This window comes from Rhinolophus hipposideros (assembly GCF_964194185.1).
Source record: "Rhinolophus hipposideros genome assembly, chromosome: 8".
In the NCBI taxonomy this organism is placed as follows: domain Eukaryota; kingdom Metazoa; phylum Chordata; class Mammalia; order Chiroptera; family Rhinolophidae; genus Rhinolophus; species Rhinolophus hipposideros.
The window spans coordinates 14,001,905-14,026,044 of record NC_138054.1 but is presented as its reverse complement, the minus strand read 5'-3'; the positions used below and the strand labels follow the sequence as shown (position 1 = coordinate 14,026,044).

Here is a 24,140-nt window from a genome sequence, read left to right as displayed (position 1 = left end):
GGCCCTAACTCTTCCTTTCACGCATGCGGGGCTGCCACTGGTTCCAGTGATGAGCTGTCACGGCTGGTGGCCCAGGCCTGACCATGGTGGCCGTCTGGCTCATGACAGACTGAAACTGTGACTTCTCTGGGATGACAGCTCTCACTATGCCAATCAAACCCATCTGATTCAATGTCACAAGGAAGGTTGGATAAAAACCACAATTCACGGCTTTAGCTGGAAAAATCTCCCCAGCTGGGGGCTGGGGGGCTGTAACTCAGTTGCGTCTCTTCCTTCCTCCCATCACTGTCACAATAAGAATGCTTAGAAACGACTCCTCCCCACCCTCTTCTTCCTCTCCAATCGGGGTGTTCCCTGCAGCACCAAAGCCCTGCAAATAATCCTCATGAGTGCTAAACTCTCCCTGTGTCACAGGGGACTGTTCTTATCAGTGTTGGACACGGATGGAGCCATAACTCACCCAGACCCAAAGTGAAGCCTGGGAAGTGACTCTGTGAAACGTCATCTTTCCCATCCCCCCACCCGAACTTGGCAGATGTAGACTCCGCACGAGGTGTGGAGAAAGGATGTGGCTTTTCTACCCACTCCAGATATTCCAAGAGGTCCCTTCCCCCAGGCCTGTCTCCTGACAACAAGGACTTGTCCTTCCTGGTTGTCGGGAGGGTCCCATCTTCAGGCTAATGAGGACTATCCTGCAAACTTCCTGAAGGAATGGGTATTGGCCACTCAGAAGGCTTGGGGCCAAAGAGGGAGTGACAGTAGGATGGCATCAAAACCATCTGTGGGCGGGATACAAGTTAACCAGCAAACTGTATACAGTTTGATAGCCAATGACCACATTAATTGATTAGATACAGTAAACTGACACAATTTTCTAAATTGATATAACCATTAATTGGTATACTGGGACTAGGATTAAAAGGCATGTGGGGGCCTTACGAACAGGTGATTAGACGGGTACCATAGAGAAGTGTAGGATTTGTTAGCTTCATCTTAACAGAAATGAGTGTTAGAAAACAATACAACGACAGTTTAAATCATCAATATTATAAAAACAGGGCATGTCTTCTTTTCTAGTGATTATTTTTTTATTTATTAAATTTATTGGGGTGACAGTGGTAAGTAAAATTGTATAGGTTTCAAGTGTACAATTCTATAAAACATCATCTATAGATTGTATTGTGTGTGCACCACCCAAAGTCAAATCTCCTTCCATCACCCTATATTTGAACCCCTTTTCCTTCTTCTACCATGCCCACCCCACCGCGTTACCTTCATATCTTCTTTAAAGAGAGTAAGGTCATAAAAATACCTTTAAAAGCTATAGGACAAGAACTGCAAATATCCTCCATATTTTAATACTCAGTATGTACTAGTTGATCAGTTTCGTCCCCATTTCCAGGAGATTCTTGGGTTCAGATGGTTCACAATAGAACCCCAAGTCCAGTCAGGCCGAAGCTCCCTAACACCACATGCTGGGGACCTATGTGACAACTCTGCCAGGGGCATTACCTGTCCCATCCATGATGTCAGATGGTTGGAGCACCTCGTATGAGCAGGGATCCCTGGGCATTGGGACCGGCTCCATCTCGGACAGGGCAGGCAAAGACAGCTGGCTGGCACTCAGCGACTGTCCGTTTTCCAGGGAGTCATCCTCATTTGATATGGAGAGCTCCCCGTCTGTCAGAGCGAGAAGGAGAGTGCAGAGTTAGACAGCGCCTGCTTCCCAGGGAAGGGTGACATTTGTAGCCTGCTGACTGAGTTAAGATGCTTTTGAATAATCTTTATCAAGGTCAGTATGTAAAGTCTATACTTGTCCGTTTGCTTTTAAGACATTTATTTTATTGTTAGAGGTAATAACGTCTAACTACCAGGACAACAATTTCCTATGATCTTTAGCCAATTGCCTGTTTCCTCTCCATCTCTCTCACTGTAATCTATCAAATTTTGTCTGTTTTTCTTTTTTAATGAAAGTGAATTAAAATGAATTTTGTTTCAGAATGTTTGAAAACGGGAAAACTGAGCAGGCCTCAAAGATTAGAAAACCAGGATTAGGAATTCCTACAAGTAAAGAGTGCCATATCACCGAACAAGAGCCCAAAGCATGGTGGTTCGAGGCCATAGGCAAAAACTCATCCTGCCTTCTCTTTACCTCTGCCCAAATCCCAGCTGAAGGGCTGCAGGGCCCCAAGGATGCTAGGAAGTGCGTGAAATCTCCCAGTGCCCACCAGTGGTCACTCCACCATGTGGGCAGCAGGCTCTGATCAAGCTTAAGTCTCCACAAAACAAGGGGCAGCTAGTTAACACCATGGTGGAGGCTCAAAGGCTCCTGCTCAACGGCCATTTGTTGGATCAAAATCCCTCAGTGTGATTTCATCTTAGCCTAGGGGAGTCCTGGATAACTAGACATTAAAGTCAAATTAATTTTTAAAGAGGACTGAAAGCTGTTTCAGGAAGATGAGTAAATATCTGGATAAAAGACTAAGTAATGCTTAGTCAGAAACACAGAAACCAGCAAAGCAAATACCTGCCTTAAAACTGGAAGAAAGATGATTTGCTTGTAGAAATGACTCCAAGGTTAATTTTGGATATATAATCCTTGCCTTTTGCTATGCTCCTCCCAAGGCTTTAATATTATACTTAATATCTGGTGGCAAAGAGCCTCTGCCAGCCACCCTCCCCCCCCACCAGTTGGAATTGGCCCGATGAAATATATATTCAACAGAGTAACCTATAAACAGGCTTTAGATAACATATGGTTCAAGGACATATATTTGACCTGAACCTTCTAGAAACATAGAAAAAAAATATAATGAATACCAAAAAAACACATGAAGCAGATACTGTACATCACAGACATCTGAAGATTTTCATTCGGCCTGCTTGTATGCCCCAAATGGTAGCAGTAGTGCTTATAATTGTGATTAGCAATATGATCACTACTACTCATTAATAAGAGAAGAGCAGACTCTAAGGCCAATGCTATGGAGAGTACACAGCTGAACCCAGAGTCTTCATGACGTGAAAGGCTGCGGGTATGTGTCGCCACCCCATAAGGAATGGGCCCGATTCCTCTTAATGTGCTTTAATTTAGCGTGTTCAAACTGATGCTGTGGAAAGTAGCTCCGCTTCAAGTTCCCAGTTGGTGGAATAACGACACAGCTGCCATTCAGTTTAAAACATCTTTAGGAAACCACTTTGATTTTGGATGTTCCAAGTGTAATAAAAGTCTTGGGTGAGAGAACCAGAGGAGGAAGTGTTTCAGCACTATTGCTCCAGTTCTGCTTCTTTGGGGCAAACCTGCAATGGAATGATTGCTATACATTGTAACAGTTAGAAGTACCCTAGACGCAACATTGGGAATAAAGATACAACTGCAGTTGGATTACTTTAGACTCTCTCTGTGAACCTTGGTTTCACCGAGGCAGCTGGCTTAGTGCCACAGGCTCTGCTAGTAATAGCATAGCAACATTAATCTCTCTTCTTGGGACTGTTAACTGTCAAAAATGTAACTCCCTATGAATTAAAAGTACCTTTGCTAAGTGATAAAGGCCCAAACCACTGTGGAGACAAAATAATCTTGGGAATTCCACTGACATAATTTCTAAATTTACCTTTCTACTGAAAAAATAAATACAGGATAAAAAAAAAGAATAAGACATTGATCATATCGGCCACCCTAACAGATACAGTTTCTTTTTCTGTGCATATTTTTCATAGTTGTGATCTTACTATGTATCAAAGTTTGTGTCTTTTTTTTTACTATTATATAGCATTATAATTTGCAAAACTATTATCTTACTGATTATATTAGATGAATATACTAATGTTTATTTAGTTATCTCCCTGTGGTTGGTCATAAAGGAAAGTCAAATGTTTTATGCTATTATGAAAAAAGAAAGTTCTGCTGGCCATCTTCTTGTACAAAATCTTTTCTGCAGTTAGATTTCTCCCCCTTTAGAAGAGATGCCCGTGAATGAAATTTATATGTATTAATAATTTAATGTCTGCAACACATACCTGGACTTAGTGAAATTGTTTTTCTAAAGGGTTTTTCTATTTATACAGCAGCAATGTATAGATCACATAAATTTCTTAGCTTTTGGTCATTTCTACAACGTTAACATTGATAATCATGTTTTATCTATCTATGAGTTGTGAGCAAATATGGTGAATGTTCAAATAAAAAAAAATTATTACAATGAAAGACATTGCCATTAATCCCCTTCAAAATAACCCCCACCCCCACTGCCACTTCGAACACACTTATCCCATCGTTCTTGCCATTTTCTGAAGCAGTTCTGGAAGTCCTCTTTCATGAGTATCTTTAGTTGCGCGGTCATGGCTGCCTCGATGTCCTGAATCATTTTGACTTTGGGGAAGAGCCAGAAGTTGCACGTTGCTAGATCCAGTGGATGACGATACACCGTAATGTTTTTATTTGACAGAAATTGCCATATACCAGAAGAGATGCGTGACACGGAGCGTTGTCATGATGGAGGAGGATTTACTGCACACTTTAAAACACACCTTCTCTCAACCATAACTCACACCCGACTGACTGCACCGAACAAGTTGAAACTTGTCACACGCTGTTACTAAGGTTCAATGCACCACTTCCCCTATTGAAGATCCCTGCCTTTCTGTTGGAGGGCACTCGGTAGCAGCCTTCACCGTATTTTGTGATCACAACGGAAAGGCTCTGCTGTCACACATTGCTTCTGGTACAGCAATTTCTGTCAAATAAAAACATCACGGTGTGTCCTCATCCACTGTATTCACTGGATTTGGTATCGTGCAACTTCTGGCTCTTCCCCCAAATCAAAATGACCACGAAAGGAAAACATTTTGAATAGATTCAGGACAGGGAGGCAGCCACGAGAGCACAACTAAAGACACTCACGAAAGAGGACTTCCAGAACTGCTTCAGAAAATGGCAAGAATGGGGGGATCAGTGTGTTTGAAGTGAGGGGGAGTATTCTGAGAGGGACTAATGGCAATATGTCTTTTACTGTAATAAGTTTCTTTTTTAAGTTTAAACATTCACTGTATTGTTTGATCACATGTCACACATACATACCTAGAAGTAATTAAAACCATTCAATAGATACAAATTCATTATCAATATTATTTATGACCAAGCTTGGTAGTGACAAAAGTGAAAACCATTTGATTTGGATTCATATAAACATGGGGTAGAATGATGCTGTCATTGTTATTATATTTACAATTTTTATTATGATATTTTCAAATATACACAAAAGTAGAAACATTAATGTAATGGACTCCATATATACTCATCATCAAGTGAAGGAACTTGCTGGGAACTCCTAGTGCTTGGTAATTCTAAGTTTGATTAACTTGAAGACTACTGAGGGTCTTCATGCCTTTTACTATTTACTATTAAATTGGTAATTGTGGTTTTTGCAATTGTTTTTAACCTTTAAAACCGCAATGACTTTTGCACCAACCTAGAACAGTGTATCAACACCTTTACCAGCATAATTTTTGTAGCATTCGAAAAACATATTTTTCCAGGAAGAATTTAACCTCCCTGATCAACCTAAGTCTTATGGAGTATTTGTACCTTCATCTAGATCGTCTCCTTCTCTTGTTATCATGGCTGAGAAAGAGTTCCCTGAGTATGGTAAATTATTTTGATGTTTTAGGTGATCTTCCAAAATGATCTGTAATAATCATAATAATAATGGTTTTCCAAATGGCATACAACGATGTCCAACCATAAGATGTGCCCTACCGGCATTAGGAAAGTGTGAATAGGAGGAAGGGAGAAGGCAGGAGAAGAGAACAGATGGGTGGAGACAGTGGTTCTCAAACTTCAGTGGGCACCACAATTCCGTGAGGGGGCAGATGAGACACAGATTGCTGGGCCCCACCCTCAGAGTTTCCGACCCAGTAGGTCTGAGGTGACACCACGAGTGCACATATCTAACAAGTGCTTGGCTGATGCTAACACTGCTTTTGCTGGTTAGGGTTCCACACTTTGAGAACCACTGAGTTGGTGAGGCAAGAGAACCTGGAATGGCAACAGTGCCTTCTCATGATGAGGTTTGGGGCAGGAAATGCTGTTTACCTGGCTACATGAAACAAAGATGGCCGGTTTAAACCTCAGAGAGGACAAGAAACCAGGAGGCTGCATTGTTTAACCATAGATCATGAAGATGAACTTGTCACAAAAGACAATGGGACTGGAGAGAGCAGCAGGGTCGAGTGGAGAAATAAAATCTGAGTCAGCTGCACACATGTAGGACAAGGTAGCAGCAGGTCACAGAAGTGGGAGAGAAGGGAATGCAGAAGTGAATGCACGTCAGTGTCATGAGTATCAAATGGGTGCATGCAGACAGCAGTGGGTCTACGGTACAGACCCAGCCACGGACATCGCGCCAGCCTATTCTCCTCTTCTCATGAGGCATGAGAAATGAAGACGAGGGTAGAGTCAAGGTAACACCACAACAAGGAGAATGAAGGGAAAGGTGAGACTGAATTCAATCACTCAATTCATAAACACCTGTTGAGAGCCTATAATTAATGCATCACATACCAGAAACTGCCAACCCTCTCAACGACCTTGTGAGGAAGGCAGATGTTTTCTATTAGCTCCTAGGACACAGGTAGCGACTGCTGCCCACTCTGCTGCCTCGTCCCTGGAGCTCCACCACACCCTGTCTATGTCTCCTTCCCTAGGCCAGGCAGGCATCGGGCCAAATGCCAAGGAGGAAACAGGTGTGTCCTGGGGAAGACAGTGGACTGGCAAGATGTGATGAAGAAATGCAGAAAAGCAGACACACAGAGTAATTAGTGTGAGCTAGCTGGTTGTGAGAGTTGGGGAAAGAAGCCAGAGGAGTTAAACCCTGAGAAGTGGATGAAGAAAAATAAGGGGTGAAGGAAGACAGCAGGCTTGTGCTCAGAGTAGATGGAGACCACATATTAGAGGAGCATCTTGTCTTGCACAGAATTTTTTAAATATTCTAAAAGTATGATTTATGTAAAATTTGTGTTCCAGATGATTGGCCTAAAACATACATTAAACATGTCTTTGTTTTGTTTTAGTTTGTTTAGGAATTGTGTCCACTTATAACTGGATGTCACCTTTGTGACTACATTCAACGTGATTTTTTAAATTATTGTTTTGTTATTGTTTATTTTGCTTTAGACATACTCTAGTTTTAGGGTGACTGACATCAGTTTCTGATCAATTAAATTTTCTCAAAACTCACGGTTAGCCTAAGTTTTTTATATAGATGGACGTCACCATGGAAAATGGCGACTGGAATTCTTTCAGGTTCTCAATGGATACCTACGTAATAACAGTTTCTTTAAAAGTTGTATGAAAGATAGACATTTTGTTGTGAGTAAGCTCAGGGTTCATGATTCTTTGAAGGTTAAGATAAAAACATATTAATATTAATTCTGAAAAACAAAAAGTTCTATAATGTAAACTTAAGCTCAGCACTGAGTCTTATTTTCTAGGATATGTATCATGGATTATATAGAAACCTATGTTTAAAAGTGTATTTCTAGTCTTTCTTTGATAAATAATAGTTGAATATGAGTATAAAGAATTGCTCAAAAGAATTGTTCAATATCTATAATCATTACAGCAATAAATTTCACACAGATTAAAAAACTAAAAATAAAACTTCAACACTAGACTAAATAGTATAAACGTGTGTGTGTAGCACTCACATGTGAGCACATATATATTTATTTATTCAGTCTGTGCAAGAGGGAAGCAAGATGGACAGTTTTGACTTACTCATAAAGCTTTACTTTCATTTGCAAAATAAAATGCTATTCACCAAATATAAAAAGAACCCAGAAAAATGGGGACATCTGAGCTAACTATAGCTATTAAAAAATAACAATTTCAAGTATGAAGATTATTTGTACAAAGAAGTAAAAATCAATTCCCAGGTGCCACTTGTTAAATGCACAGCCTTGCTAAGAAGGAGAGAAATGAAAATGAAGTGACCATGTGGCTGCCGCAGATAAAAAAAATGTGTTTGAAACAGTGTCAAACACAAAAACCGGAACAGAAAACAACATGTACATGTTGATTATAAAAACATCAAAATGAAGAATGGATGCAGGTTGGCAAAGTTCTGAAGTGTATTTGGCAAGATATAAGTAGGGTTCAATGATTAACTGTTTTTCTGTAAAATTACTGACGTTTCTAAAAAAACAAAATCTGCAGGCCACTTTGTTAAACGAAAAAATAATAGTGTTTGTTAGGGGAAAACCCCTTCCTCATCCCTCATCCCGATTTCTTGAGGCATTTTCTAAGCCCTCATTTTTGCCCATCTCCTTACCCCTCTCCACAGTTACCTCACTGCGAGGGTGCAACCACTGCTCCCTGTTTCTCCACCAGGTGGAGCGAATCTACCCAAACGGTAAGCATAGGGGCTGCAGCGTAAGTTCTTCCCTCTCCACCTTGGACTACTGTTGATTCAGGACTCAGTTTTCTGTTTTGGGAGGCTGATTTTGAGATCTAGGCTTGTGGGGATGGCACGAGCAGAGAGTTAGCAGGCCCATCAATGACTTCATTCAAACTAGCCTTTATCAGTAATAAAGGTGATACCCTGCACTTTGATCTCCCACTTGTCTTCTCCCTAAAATGGTTCAGAAACTCAGGGAAGAAGAGTGCTAATATTGGGCCACTCAAATCCTTTACAGTCTGGGGACTCAAGGGAAGAGGATGCTTTTCCATCTCAGGTAAAAAGAAACTGAAGGAGCCACTGACAGGCGATAGAAAGGGATGCTGTTATTAAAGCACCATGCTCTCCTGGGAGGCCTGCTTCTCACTAAACAGCTGTGCTGCTGAGCACCCTTAAGTCATTCTCAGGAGAGCTGGGGGAGGGGAAGAGAGAAGCAGCAGGTACACTGGACAAGGGCAGATTCTGAACACAGGAAGAGCTGTATTCTTGTTTTTGCCATCAGTAGCTTTCAACAAGTCACTTAAGTTCTGGGACCTCAGTTTCTGTCCCTTGAAAACAAAAGGACTCTTAGATGAGACCCAATTTCCTTCCAGATCAAAGTATTATCTGTATGACAGTTGGAAGAAATAAGAAGTCTCCGCCCTCCAAACAAAACAAAACAACAAAATAAAAAAAACTTGCAAACAAGCCTGAAATAACAGATAAGCAAAAATAGCAAATCATTTTTTCATTTAGATTTTCTTTTTCTCGTATGACTTACTCTATTTGGGCCTATTACATCAGGAACTAGGAAGTGCATTGATGAATTTCAGGTTTATTTTTAGCTAAAGTTTTTTGTTTTTATTTTTAAAAAATTGGTATGTAAAGTTTTAGTAATAGCTAGAGGTTTGTACTCTACATAAAAAGCTTCTACACAGTAGAAAGACAAGGAAGAAGAAAGGAAAGGTGAAAGAGATGGTGAGAAAAACATTTTTGGAGTGTTCTGAAGCATTTGGCGCATCTTCAGTATCAAGAACTACGCTGGACATTTTATGTATAATAGTAATTATAACAACACCTGAAATGATGTTTTAGGAGTTTATCATGTACCGTGTTTCCCCGAAAATAAGACTTAGCCAGACAATCAGCTCTAATGCGTCTTTTGGAGCAAAAATTAATATAAGACCCGGTCTTTAATATAATATAATTTAATATATTATAAGACCCGGTCTTTATAATATAATATAATATAATATATTATAAGACCCGGTCTTTATAATATAATATAATATAATATAATATAATATAATATAATATAGTAATAATATAATATAATATATAATTAATACAATACAATATAATATATAACATAACATAACATAATGCAATACAATATAATATAATATAATACTAGATCTTATATTAATTTTTGCTCCAAAAGACGTATTAGAGCTGATTGTCCCGCCAGCGCTTGTTTTCAGGGAAACAGGGTATGTGAGAGCTCATTGAAAATGACTTATTTTGAAATTTTAATTCCTTAAGGATAGCAAAAGAACAATATCGCAATCCTTTATAAACAAGACTTAGTTGTCAGTTAAAAGTCAAATTCTGTGACTGTAGTACTTGTAGAGAAGCATAATAAAGGGCATTATGGCTATGTTTACGAGTCCATTGTAAAGAAAAATCACTATGTAACTCAAGTGTCACGTGACAATCTAAAGCTGAAAATATTAGGAAGTGTTAGCTAAACTGCATCCTTGTCATACGAATGTGTAGAATGTACACATGCTCGCTTGTCAAAATTCAAACACATTTTAATTTCCTGATGATTGTCAATGGCTATACAGTTGACCCGTGAACAATGTCAGGGGCATCGACCCTCCTGCAGTTGGAAATGCACATGTAACTTTTGACTCCCTCAAAACTTAGCTATTCATAACCTACTGTTGAACAGAAGCCTTATTGAAAACATAAACACATATATTTTGTATGGTATATGTATCATAAACTGTATTCTTACAAAAGTTAAGCTAGAGCAAAGAAAATGTTAAGAAAATTATAAGGAAGAGAAAATACATTTACAGTATTTATTGGAAAATAATCCATGTATAAGTGAATCCGCACAGTTCAAACCCATGCTGTTCACGGGTGAACTGTAATTAAAGCAAAATAGAAAAATGAAGTCACCTACATTAAGGCAAATAACTACCTTCGTGAAGACATGTATGAAGAGCTAGCTCATGCAAGTGTTTGCTAATTGGTTTTTCCCTTTGAAACAAGAGTGTTCAGACTATTCCGTGTTCTCATTTAGTTTCTCAGACATGCCCTTTAACCAAAAAGCACATCTTCACAAGTAACCGACAGAGCGGACGGTGCTTTCTGAAAACGTTCACTCTGGTGGTAGTGATCCCGAATTTTTGTGAGCCAAGAAACAGAGACGTCATCCAATGTTTTTCTGACATCGACCCACAAATGTGCCATTTTAGCAACAATATACTGTCATGGGCCACTTAACAATGGCAATACGTTCTGAGAAATGTGTTCTTGGGGGATTTCGTCGTTACAGGAACATCATGGAGTGCACTTACACAATCCCAGATGTTATAGCCCACTATACACCCAGGCTGTATGGCATGGCCTATTGCTCCTACGCTACATGTCTGTACACGTTACCGTACTGAATATTGCAGGCAATTGTAACGCAATGGTAATTAATATCTGTGTATTTAAACAAATCCAAACATAAAAAGGTATAGTAAAAATATGATATAAGATAAAAAATGGCAGAGATACAAAGAAAAAACTGATAATTGCTAGATGGAAGGGGGTGGGGATGGGGGAGAAGGTGAAGGGATTAGAAAGTACAAATTAGTAGTCATAATGTACTCATGGTGATATGAAATATAGTATAGGGAATATAGTCAATAATATTGTAAAGATTACCTAGGGTGCCAGATGGGTACTGGGCTTATCAGGCGGATAAGTACACCTGAAGCTGAAGTAGAATAATACTGAATGTCAACTATAATGAAATATATATTTATATAGCCACAGGATGTGGAGTACAGCATAGGGAGATAGTCAACGGTATTCTAAGAGCTATGTACGCTGTCAGATGGGTAGTAGATTGGGGGGGGTTATCACTTTACGAGGGGTGTAAATGTCTAACTATTACATTGCTTTGTACACCTAAAAAAATGAACATTGATTAAAAATAAAATAAAAAATGGCACATCTGTACCGGATTATTTACCATGAATGGAGCCTGCAGGATTGGAAGTTGCTCTGGGTGAGTCAGTGAGTGGGTGTGAAGGCATAAGACATGACGGCTCACTGCTGTAGACTTTATACACACTGTACACTTAGGTTACACTAAATTTATAAAACAACATGAGATTAAGTCAAGCACAAGTGAAAATGAGGCAATCAAGGAATGTAGTAAACAGGAGATACAAGAGGCTGCTGCCGACGTTAGCACAGCATACTGTTTTATAGAGAAATGTTTTTTATAAGGAGAAAGAAGACACTCTACAGTCATGACAAAAAGCATAGAAAGTGCATAAACCAATAACAGGTCACTTATTATCATTATCAAGTACTATGTACTGTCCATAATTGTATGTGCTATACTTTTACACAACTGGCAGCAGGTCTGCTCACACCGGCATCACCACAAACAAGTGAGCTACGATGTCACTAGGCAATAGGAAATTTTCAGCTACATTACAATCTTATGAAACCACTGTTGTATGTGTGGTTCCTTGTTGACCAAAATGTCAGTTATACAACACATCACGGTATTGAGAACAATAGAAAGTGTGTTCGCGGTCTCAGTAATGGAGTGCTCCGTGTCCGCTGGGCAGGCTGAGAGCGCTGCTTCCCCAACACCTTTCCCCAGGGCTCCAGAAAACCTGCAGAGGTCACTGAATTGATTTTTCAGTGCTCTGGAGAAAGTGTAAGGCAGACACAGAATATCGTGCCTGCTTTACAGTGGACGGGAAGGCAGCATGGGAGGTTGTGCCCAGAGAAAAGCGTATCTGGTCCACTGTTGACCAAAATGTCATTGTGCAGCATATGACTGTACAGAGCTTTGAAAAAGCTTCTGCTAATCCCAGTAGCTCTTTAAATCATTGCAATTAAAGCCACTAGCAGTTTTCACAGTCAGTAAAATCATGTGCCAAGCAATAGTTACCTAAGAAATAATTTATCTAAGGAGTTTATTAAAGATTAAAGAGCTTTAAACCTAAGAAGTTGGAAATGACTCCCTGGAATTTGTTGACTTTTGTTGGAGATATTTTCTTCAATTTGCCTGAGTTCAGGGAGTTGACGTGATTAAACAAAATGGTACTACATATTATTCTGTAGAATTTTAAACATACATATAAAGCAATACGTGCTTATTAAATATTGCCTATTTACTGAGAATATATTTGACTCTCAAGCATTTAAAAAGACTTGAATTGAAAAAGTCTTATTTATAAAACAAACAAATCCCTCACCCCCTATAAAAAAAACAAACAAAAAAACCCTACAGTCTCTTTCTCTGACTATTCTGGTGCATTTTTCTTTCCCAGTGAGGAAAAGTCATCGTGTGTGTGGGGGGGAGGGGGAGTACAAAGTGGGGGAGACAAAAAGAGAGAGAGAATGTGTGTGTGTTTAAAAGTATCGGTGCACCACCAAGATTTAAGGCAGACACTGCAGGATTCTGTAGGATCAGGGAACCCATATTTTCCGAATCCATGTCAGAGAACCTTATGGTTTATCTTTCATCTTTCTTTCCAGCCAGCAGTCTTTGGATTATCCTGACCAGCTTAGATGCAGGAGCAATTTTGCAGGAGCAATTTTGCAGGAGCCAGGAGGTTGCTTACTGTCTGATACAGGCATCTTTGTGACTCACAGAATCCTTTTGAACCTACCTTGAAAATCTATGTAAACTATTTAAATCTCAAAACTTAATTGATTCTGTGATACTCTGGATGATTTCATACATGCAATGGAATGGTACATGTTTTTGTGCTTTCATCTTGCTTTTTAAAATTTTATTGCTATTGTTCTGGATTTAATATCCTATTTGGATGTTAATAGTCTTTTCCCTCTGGTTTGGAGACTTTTGCCTAAAACATTAAATATGTGGATTGCAATGACTTACTATCACAAAAGTGGCAAAAGCATTGACCTTGCACAGGTTGTTTCAGTTGTATTTCCCTGTAACAGTTTCCTGCCAGACTTGTCAGCATTTGCTGCCTTTTCCTGGACCTCATGGTCAACAAACCACTGCTCATGTTAATTCTTAATGCATCCCCAGTTGCAAACAACTCATTGTTTCAAATTGTGGTGTTTGTTTCCTAGAGTGGTTTCTTTCATCGGCTCTGGGTACAGGTAAGCCTCACCAAATTCATATCAACCCCATCAGTTCTTCCATCATCTATGATGTAAATTTGATGTCTCTGACCACGATTTCCAAATAATGACGCTGGCCGCAAAGTTTGCAGCTGACACGGGATTTACCATCTTTCTATTCCTGGGCATTTGGATGTCAAAAATGCAACTGGGACAGGGAGTGAATACAAAATGAGTAGAATGTCACAGTTGCTCTCCCATGCTATCATATGAGAGTGTGAATCTCACAGAATCATCCATCGTTGTGCGGGGGGCCTTCCGTAGTTAATAGGGAAGCCCAGCCAAGACGGGAATCCACGATTTAAACAAATTCTTAGTGGCTAGAGTTGGGGCAGGAAAGTGTTATTTCAAAATTTAAACAGCTCTGTTTCTCTAGCTGAGATCTCTAGGAAGGGACCCACTAGCCACATGTGGCTGTTATTTAAGTTAGTAAAATTAAATAAACTTTAAAATGCAGCTCCTCAGTAAGGCTAGCCACATTTGAAGTGCTCAACAACTGCTTGTGGCTGGTGGCCGCTGCCCGGGCCAGCACCGCTGCAAGTTCCACTGGATGGCACGGCTGAAAGTGGACTTGGAAATCACAATAATGGGACTCATGTATATGCAAACGTGAATGCATTTCTGGCATTGAGTGGTTAAAATGTTGTTGTTAAACTTGTCTACATCGTAACGAATGGCCCATGTAGTGGATGATAATCCCTTTAGAGAAACTGCAGTGGTGGGAAGCCTGGAGCTTGGGGAGAGGTGACGTGCCCCACCTGGGAGCAGCAAGACAGAAATACGCAGGCAGACAGGGCCTTCGGAGAAGTCCAGTAGCCTCATAATTGGGTCTCAGCTCTCCTGGACGGAATCAGGGAGAGTCTAGGCTCAGGTGAAGGGGAACCAGGAAGGGAAGGCAGGCTGAGAAAAGGCAGGCATCTAAGAAGAGCAGAAAAGCAGTACAGACCAGATGTCTGGTGGAGACCATGGCTAACATTTAATGAGCATTTATTCTGGGCAACGGCCTAAAAGCCCAAACTGGATTATGTCCTTTGATCTCCAACAACCCTATGAGAGGACAAGCAAGGGCAGAATGGAGTTGAAGGGTCTGCCATTCCATGAGTCTTCCCACGGATACTAGGAGAACCACCTGGTTGGTTCTAGATGCCTTCAATCAAGCAGGGGGCTGGGAGTAGTAAGAAGATTAGAGAAAGCACAGCCTTGCTGGCGGAAGCAATCTAGGGTCCGGGAGTTACATTCAATATGAAAGCAGGTCCAGAGAGATGGAAAGCTGCGCTGTACCTTGTACAGACAGATAATGAGAAAGCTGGGACCAGAATCCTGGGATTAGGGCTTCCAGGAGAGTGCTCTCACCTTACAGCTATTTATACAGGGGTTAAGGCCCCTCTGACTTGTTCGACTCTACACAAATCCTAGGCAAAAGTATGAAGTCAGGAAAGTTTTTCTAAAACTTTAAAGCTAATAGCTTTCCTTCTATTAGCTACTAGCCTGCTGAAGTTTGGCTTGTTTTCTCATCACACAGGTCAGTGCGGGTCACCGGCTGTGGAGTGACCAAGTGTCAGAAGGCTGGGGGCATGTGAGGGCGGCAACGCCCCCCAGGCCCAGCGTGCCCTGCCCTGCCTTGATATCACAGGTGGGGTCCAGGATAGGCAGTTAGAAAGGGTGCTATTGGGGTGGGTCTTCCAAGGATACGTTGTAGCAGTCAGCAGCTCTCCAGAGTTGACTGTCTCTGCAACACTTAGTTTTATGGAAACAACTGTCAACATAGGGCATAAGATCTCTGGTGGTTATCTCCAAAAATTCTAATCAATGAGAAATGACAGTAATTCTGGAGAGGCTTTCAGGCAAGCTTTTTTTGCTCTTAGAAAGTGATGCCGAGAAGTGATAGCCCTCTCTTTCCTCTGGATGTTGTGTCTGTATGTAATGCTGGAATTATGGCAGCCACCCTGTTCCTAAGAGGGGTTGCAGCCTGAGGACTGCATTTCTTACCCATGGTTATGAGTTAACTAACCCTGGAGCTGAACTTTATTATGTAAGGTTCATTCATTCATTCACTCATGCATTCATGCAATAAATAGTAAATGAACACTGACAAACGCCAAGCATTGCTCAAAACATGTGGAACACTTTAGAGGACAAAATACACAAAGACCATTGGTCCAAATTGACTTACTGCTTCAGCCTCCTTGAATTAGGTTTTTTTTTTTGTTACCTGAAAGCAGAAGCATCTTAACTTACATGCTGCTGATTGCATACTGGCTTCACAGGTAACTAAAGAGGCTACAATTAAATAGCACAAAAATAATCGAAAGAATACTTCTTAGTCCTTATCTTACCTGTCATGTCTGCATTGTGCGCCCCCCCCCATGAACCACAGCCTTTTGTCTTGGCATCCACAGTGCTACACATTTCTGGTTTATTTCCTATTTTTGGGGGGCTACTTTTCAGTCTTTGAAGGTTCTTTTTACTCCCACACCATTTTTTATTTTATTTTTTATTCCTAGATCATTCAGTGCTGGGGTTCCATGGGGGTTTCTGTCGCTTGTTTTCTCATTCTACATCTCTGAGAAACGTCGCTAATTGATGAGTTCATGACCATTTATATACTAACAATTCCAAACCTGTATCTCCCTCTTGAGCTTCCAATCTGTACATAGTAGCCTGCTTAGACGTCTGGATATCTCAGATTCAATGTGGCCAAACCATTGCTATGGTTGGTGCTCTAAGCTCACTTCTCTTGGGTTCCCAGCTCAATCAGTGAATGTCCCCTGTATCTGTCTATGCAGTCACCCAAGCTGAATCCTGAGCATCAGCCATGCCTAAGCCCTTTCCTTCACTCCCCAAATATAAGCAGTCCCAGGGCCCTGCTGATGCCATCTTCTATAATTCTCCAATGAGTCGTCCCCAGCTCATACATCCCTTCCACCGTCCTTCCTGCCACCTACCATCATGTAACTGAATCCCAGCAACAGTCTGCTAACTCATCTCCCTGACTCACGTCTCGGTCTCCCTCCAAGTCCTTCTCTCCGTAGGCAGAATGATGAGGCTGCAAATCTGATCACGTAGAAAACCCTTCCAAAGCTCCTCACTGCTCTAAGGATAAAACATTCACACCTGGTAGAGATTTCCTGCCTGCACCACGCAGCCCGAGTCCCCTTCACCTGGCATGCTGGACATTCTCACTCTCTGTCTCTTTCACTTATCCCCAGCTCAGTGCCTCCACGGTACCAGTCCCTCTACTTGGAACATTCCACCTAGCCATCCTATCTCCTCTACGGCAATCCTGGTCACACTTCAGTGTCATACCACCCCTTCCAGGATGCGCATCTTCCCGAAGTCTCCAGGCCTGGGAGCGTGACTCTCCACCGTGCCCCTGAACGCCCTGTACCATCGCCAGCATCCTGTTGAGCACCTGAACCCATTCCAGCGCTGTAAGTTCCATTGGCCAGGGGAGCCTGGATTGTCCTGTCTGGTATTTCTGGTGCCCAGAATGGTGCCGGCAACATTACAGGCATTCTACAAACATACCAGCGGTGACTACATCTACTGAGGAGGGCTTGCGCATTGCTATAATAATTTCATTCATTTTTTTGGCTTGGGGGAGTGATTTTCCGAAAGAACAGTGTTGCTTACAAGAATTTTGATCACAATTTCTCTTTACTCTCTTTATTGTTTAAACCACCTTCCAGCTACCGCGGTAGGGACAAGCCACTGTGTCAGTGTTGAGGTGCTATGCAAATGATTCTATCTTGCCCATGCGGAAAGTGAATACTCTTTTCATTTTCACACAGTTACTCAAAATCACAGCTTTCATCAGATGCCACTTCTAGGTGAGACATCAGAAACAGCTACAAATGTGACAAAATAACAGTGCCCGGTACAGGTTGGGAAAAGCATTTCCCATAAATTTCTAAGACTTTGAAAAGTCTGCACACCTGGGACACCAGATAAACAACGCAATTTCAGAAGGCTCGTGCCCACTACATTTGTCTCTTCTTATACAGAGGAAAATTTTAAAAAGATGATGACCTTTTAATTTAAATATCAGGCTCGTTTCTCTTGAATGCCAGAGAGGGGGGAAAATGTAGCTTCTGCATAAGAGAGCTGTCCATTTCAGCAAGGTTCTGTTTGTGTTTATAATTAAAAATCACACTTTCTAAAATATTGGTCTAACTCAATTAAGGAAGAAAAGCACCCCTCATTGCACTTTATTATTTGCTGTGAAATGGTATCTCTAATTCCCAGCACACAGTGAAAAGTGCAATTGCTCACTGGCACAAAGTCAGGTCTATTCTCTGTGCCCCCCTGCAGCGGGGTTGTCTTCTCCCCCAGGTCTGGTGTAACTGGGGTGAGATGCAGTGGTCTCAGCTACACCACTGTGTATTCTGGCTTCATGCTCCCCTTTAGGGTGTGGACCTGTGTAGTCAGTAGGGGCGATGTCACATGAGTCCATGGTAGAGAGATGGTTTCCTGTCCCTCTCTTGCCTTCCTGATAAGTGATACACATAAATGTATGTGCATTAAACATACCCTTACTATAATGAAGCAAATGACACTGTGATAGAATTGAGGTAGACCAGAAAAACCCAATGATGCAATTGCCTTTGTTATCCCTAATATTCTTTATTTTTTAAAATCTTTATTAAATGTACTGCGGTGACTTTCGTTAGTAAAATTATATAGGTTTCAAGTGTACATTTCTATAATTTTTTACAGACAGCATTATGTTAATCTGTAGAGGTGATCTGTAATAACCACTAATAACAGTTTATTAAGATCTTCTGACTACCAATAGGCAACATATTACGAACTTTTCCTGTGTTCCTATAAATTCCAAGTGGAGGACATGGCCTGAGCAGGGTTTTTCAGAGTCCGCATTCACTGTCTCCAAACCCCCTGGCAAGTCCGTAACCTCACTGGGCTTCACCTGCTTCATCTCTATGTGGGAAAAAGTCATAGTAGCTAGGCTGGGTGACCTCTTAAAATCCTTGCCAAATCCAAGAAATGACATCACTATTTTACTAGTGGCCAAACAATTCACTGTTTTCAGGGTATCTTTCTCCATAACACTTAAAAAGCCACTATTTGAAAGTAGAGTATTTAACATACGTATACATAACATACATAATATAATATCGCCTATTTAAATAACTGGCAATAAAGTTTCATGGACCACAAAACTGAATAAACGAGGGGGATCAGAGTTCCTAGTATTCTGGATTTTGCCAATAAACCAAATCAGGCAAGCATGCAGAGAGAGCCTCAGGCTTGCATTTGTTCTTTCAAAGACGTTTACTGAGCATCAACTATGTCCCAGGCACTGCTGTAGGCTCTGGGACCATTCAGCGAACAAAGCAGACTAAGACCTTGCCCCGCCTAGTGGAGCTCACAGTTCAGTAATACTGGGAGGGACAGAGGAGAGAAAAGATTAACATAATAAATAAGTAATTTATGGAGTGTGTTTGAAGGTGATAATAGATAGGAAACAAAGGAACAACAACAACAAAACTAAGGACTTAGGGAAGGAGGTGGCAATTAAAAATCTGGTGGTCCCAGGGTAAGTTTCACAGGAACCGTGTGGATGGAGGACTGGCGGAGGGGGTCTGGGAAGAGGGAGTGGCTAACGCCAACATCAAAGGCTCGTAAGGTTTCACAGAGACAAAGTTACCTGGAGGTACAGCCAGGGCTTTGAAGCACCTTAGGGGTAGGAGGTCAAATCAAGGGAGGCTTTGTAGGTTGTAATAGGAACATGCAATTTCTCTGAGTGAAACACGGAGCCACTGCATGCTCTGAGCAGGGGGTGATGGGCTCTGACTTACGGAGAACTAAGAGAGAGACAACTGCACTACAGAGGTTTTAATTTAAAAGGAACGTACCGAGTCAATTTAAAGAACTTAAGAGCTCATGAATTAGGTTAGTTGTTTTGAAGTAGTAGTAGGCCCGATGCCCGTTTCAGCCACTGATCCTTCACTTAGGTCTCTGTGCAAGGATTACCTCTTCAGAGGTTCTCTGTGATTGTGTTTATCTAAAATCATTGCCATCCTGACTTTATCTCCTTACTCTGCTTTGTTTTCCTACATAGTACTTATCACTCCTTGACTATATGTCTTATGCTTATTAGATTACTTCCTATTGCCTGTAGTAGAATGTAAACTCTGAGAAGGTGGGGATTTTAGTTATCACTGACACCTAGAAGACCACCTGTCACAGAGGGAGTGCTCGCTACCAGTTTATTAAATGAACGAATGAATGTCCCAGGAGTCTAGGAGAACCCTTGAGTTTTAGTTCACAAACAAACAAACAGGTCACAAGATTGGAGTAATAACTGTCTATCAAAATAAAAATAGCTTGTCTATCAAATTATAATTATTTCCCACCAGTAGTTGGTTTAACATTTTTACTATTTAGAGTGATGATGGTTCATCTTAATGTTTATATTGTGTTCTTTACTAAACTGCTATATCTGTGTTGTGGAAAATTTAGAAAATGGGAGAAAAATAATTTATAATTTTATGTCCCTACTATATCACGATTAACATAATTAAAAAATTTCTTCTTATGTAGTTTGCATTCTTACGTGGCCTCGGTATCTCCAGAGATAAAATAATTTTTTCTGATTTTTAAACTTTTAGCTAGAGCTTCTTTTGGACTCTAAACTTTTGTGATTTTACCTGGAAACCAATAAAAACAATACGAGCTGCTGAGTAGCTTATGCTCTTCTAACATACTGCATTAAATGAGGGATTCCTGTGCTAGTTCTTATAGACATTTGCGATAATTTTCCTTCTTCAACCCAAGCTCTCACTTTGTCTGATTTGAATTTATTGACCAGTTTGGGATTTTAACCCACTAAAAAAAAAAAAAAAATCAAGAGTTTTGAGGAGCTCTGTCAGAATAATAAAACCACCTTAATTCTGAGTTCACCCTGCTGCCCCAAAAGTTACAAATCTCAAATTGATACGGTTTATTTTTATAGTTTCTATGAATGAACGGGGTATTATTAAGCAAAATCGATAACATAAAGAAATTGCAAGAGAAAAGCTTATCGACCAGAGATAAACTGTTTCCCACCACATTAGCAATATCATGCCCCAAACGGTATAACTGTCATGAAAAAAGGCCGGCCCTCCCAGGCTGCACTTGGGTGGATGGGCTGACACAGTAATTACAAATCAATGTGCAGCTGTCAGGGACCACGCATCTCTGGTGGAAACGATCTCACTGCCAAGTGACCAGAGTCAATGTGTGCTAACACAGGAGGTGGTACAAAATGAGGAATGACCATCCAGCCACTATGGAATGATAGCTCAAAATCGATGCAATGTATCTTTGAAAGGAACAACTTGAAAAATGATTAAAATCTCTTTGCCACTTGCTGTTCACTCAGGTTGTGGCAATAAAATTTTATTTGTTTTACCCACCAGAATTCCAGATACAGCAAAGTGAAGGATGTTGTAGAAAGAGAAGAATGAATGACAGGGAAATGACCCATTTGGAGGCTAAGGGAAGACAGAGCAGAGATATGAGAAGGAAATTGAATCAGGCCTCAGGGGGCTGGGTTCTCCTTGGCCACTCACATTGGTAAGACCATTCTGACGGGGTTATGGATCTTTGCACCTCAGATAAAAGGGGACCATGGTGTCCCTTAATTCCTGGGCCTGCTGACTAGCGTAAGGCATGTAAAGGGTTTCAAAAAACATAAAGGATGAGATGCTGGTGACACTACCACTGATAATGGTTAAATTAACAAGTTCTTGATAATTTATGGGATGATAGCCACTATTCTAACTTTACATGTTGCTATGGACTGAATTGTGTCACACCCTGACCAAATGCATATGCCAAAACCCAAATTCCCAATGTGACAACAGGTGGAGAACGGGCCTCTCAGGAGATAATTAAGGTTAAATGAGGTCCTAAGGGTGGGACCTAATGTAGTAGGACTGGTGTCCTCATAGGAAGAGGAAGTGTGTGTGCACAAAGACCAGGAGAGCACACAGTGGAATGGCAGCCATCTGCAAGCCAAAGAGAGAGGCCTCACCAGAAACCAATCCTGCTAGCAATTTGATCTTGGACTTCCGGCTTCCAGAACTGTGAGGAAATAAGTTTTTGTTCTTTAAGCCACTCAGTCAGCAGTATTTTTCTTATGGCAGCCCTAGCAGACTAAGACACATGGGTTATCTCATATAATCCTCATTACAAACTATCCATACTTTCAAATAAAAAACCAGGAGCACAGAGAAGTTATGCAACTGGACAAAAGTTGCACAGCTAGTCAGTAGTAAAACTGCAATTCAATCCAAGCAATCTGATTCCAAGGCCCATGTTCCTGACTGCTCATGTAATGTAATATAAAGTAACACGATTAATATCCACAGTGGTACAAAATGGACATTTTATCAGAAAAACCCACAGCAAATATAAATTTTTACAAGTACTATGCGCAACGGACTTCTAATTTTAGTCCCTTTCTTCTCCTCCTCTCTCCATCATCAAAATAATAAATACTTTTGTGAACCTTTTGCAGCTGAAGCATTATTTGAGGCTTGGGGACCTGGCAGTATGCCCATGAGGTCCATGTTCTCCTGGACTTTACATGTTAGTAAGGGAAGGCAGCCCGCAACCAATCTAAAAGCAGACAGAAATAAGTGCAAAAACAAAAATAACACAGGAAGTTGTGGTGACAGGTGGGGCTAGACTGCTGCTTTCCTTCACAGCCAGTTCTTGAGTGTGCACTGCGAAACAACTGCAAACAGGCCACAGCCCTGCTGTCAGGGCACTGCTAAGGCTGCCATGGCATTGGGAGCCCCAGCCGCCAGGCCCCCCGTTTCTCTGCAAAATGAGGCTTTTGTTCTAATAGTCTATGACTTCTTTGACTAAGTCACTTAGGCAATGCTTACCTTAACCCAGGTAGTAGGGTAATGGCAATAGTAAATGCTACAGTAAAATGTATTTTCTACTTTAGAATATTCCTGGTGTTTTACGGTGAGAGGTAGAAAGTTTGCAGGAAGAAAGGAGGGAGGGGACGGGATCTGAAAAGACTTTAGCTGTGACAGTAAATATATCTAAACACTTATTATATCATATTACACCTGTAGTCAGACACCGCCTATCTCTCCTGGGGAGTGAATATGAAGAAAGGAGCTTGGGATGAAGCATGACGATTTAAGGTCAATATAAGTAAGGGTTTGAGGGGTTGTACAGAAAGCAAGACACTGGAGAAAAGTGACAAAATTATGGATTCTTTTTCTCTGGAGTGCTTAATCAACCAGAGAAGTTGTGCTTGGTGTGGTCTTGCTCAGAAGTAGAAGGATAAGCTGGTCCCCATAGGGACTCCTTGGCTCCAGGAGGCTCTGATGATTACAGAAAGCACAACTTCACACCCTACTTCTGGCATCCCTTGCCACTTAGGGCAGGGCAAGAGCAGTGCCACTTCCTCTGTGTCCCATTTCAGGGCAATTTGTGCGAAGAAAAAAAACTTGAAAAGTGCCTCCAGGAAGCCCCATAACAGGAATGGATGGGTGAAAGGTACCAGAGGAAGAAGGACCAACTCACTGAAAACAGTGGAATCAGAGGGATGCACTGTAGGTAGAAACACAACCTGCTTTTTTGTGTTCGAACACAAACTGGGCACGCAGAAGACGTACAAAACCATGGTAAACTGACTATTGTCAGAATTACAAAATCAGGATGGATCTTTAAAGAAGAATACGTGATTTAATAATCTGGCCCACCAAATGACATCAGCCCCAAATAACAAGCAGGTCTGCAACAGACAATTCCTACTGATGACTGTGACAAGATTGGAATCAACAGCCTGTCATTTCACGTAAAGCCTTAAGTGAAGTATGGCCCTGGGAGAGAGGAGAGCAAACGCAACGCAAAAAAGGAGTGAAGAATATTTAATATACTGTGTAAACCACTGCATGCATTTGGTTTGAAGACAGTAATTCAATAAGCCAAAGACACACGATATTCATTGGCAAATACTTGTGGACACAGTCACAGAGCATTTGAGTCACTGTAACTATTAGCATTTGAAATATCTTATGTGGACAGTCATATTTAATAATTTTATCTGCTTTGATTTCTTCTATTGTGGGGAGGTGAACTGCCAAAAGAAATCTGTTTGGGAAATTCTAGACGCTTGTAGATTTTTAACATTTGTCTTGGGAACCCCACTGCCTGAAAGAGACTAAGCAATTAAATTCACCCCAGCTGTCTGTGCGCGAACACCAACAGGCTCACAACCGGCACCTACATCGTTCCTGGGGCCACCTCATTTTTCTTAGCATCCTGTGGTTT

The 24,140-nt window shown here is 41.0% G+C and overlaps 1 protein-coding gene across 15 annotated transcripts in view; it reads right to left on the bottom strand.

Moving 5' to 3' along the window:
• Positions 1 to 24,140, bottom strand: part of PHACTR1 (phosphatase and actin regulator 1) — a 504,389-nt gene that overhangs the window by 79,455 nt on the left and 400,794 nt on the right. For all 15 annotated transcript variants that reach the window (XM_081056333.1, XM_081056322.1, XM_081056326.1 and 12 more), the window contains one exon: positions 1,513 to 1,680. In XM_081056333.1, coding sequence (XP_080912459.1) covers positions 1,513 to 1,680 — 168 coding nt within the window. The remainder of the gene's footprint in view (positions 1 to 1,512; positions 1,681 to 24,140) is intronic.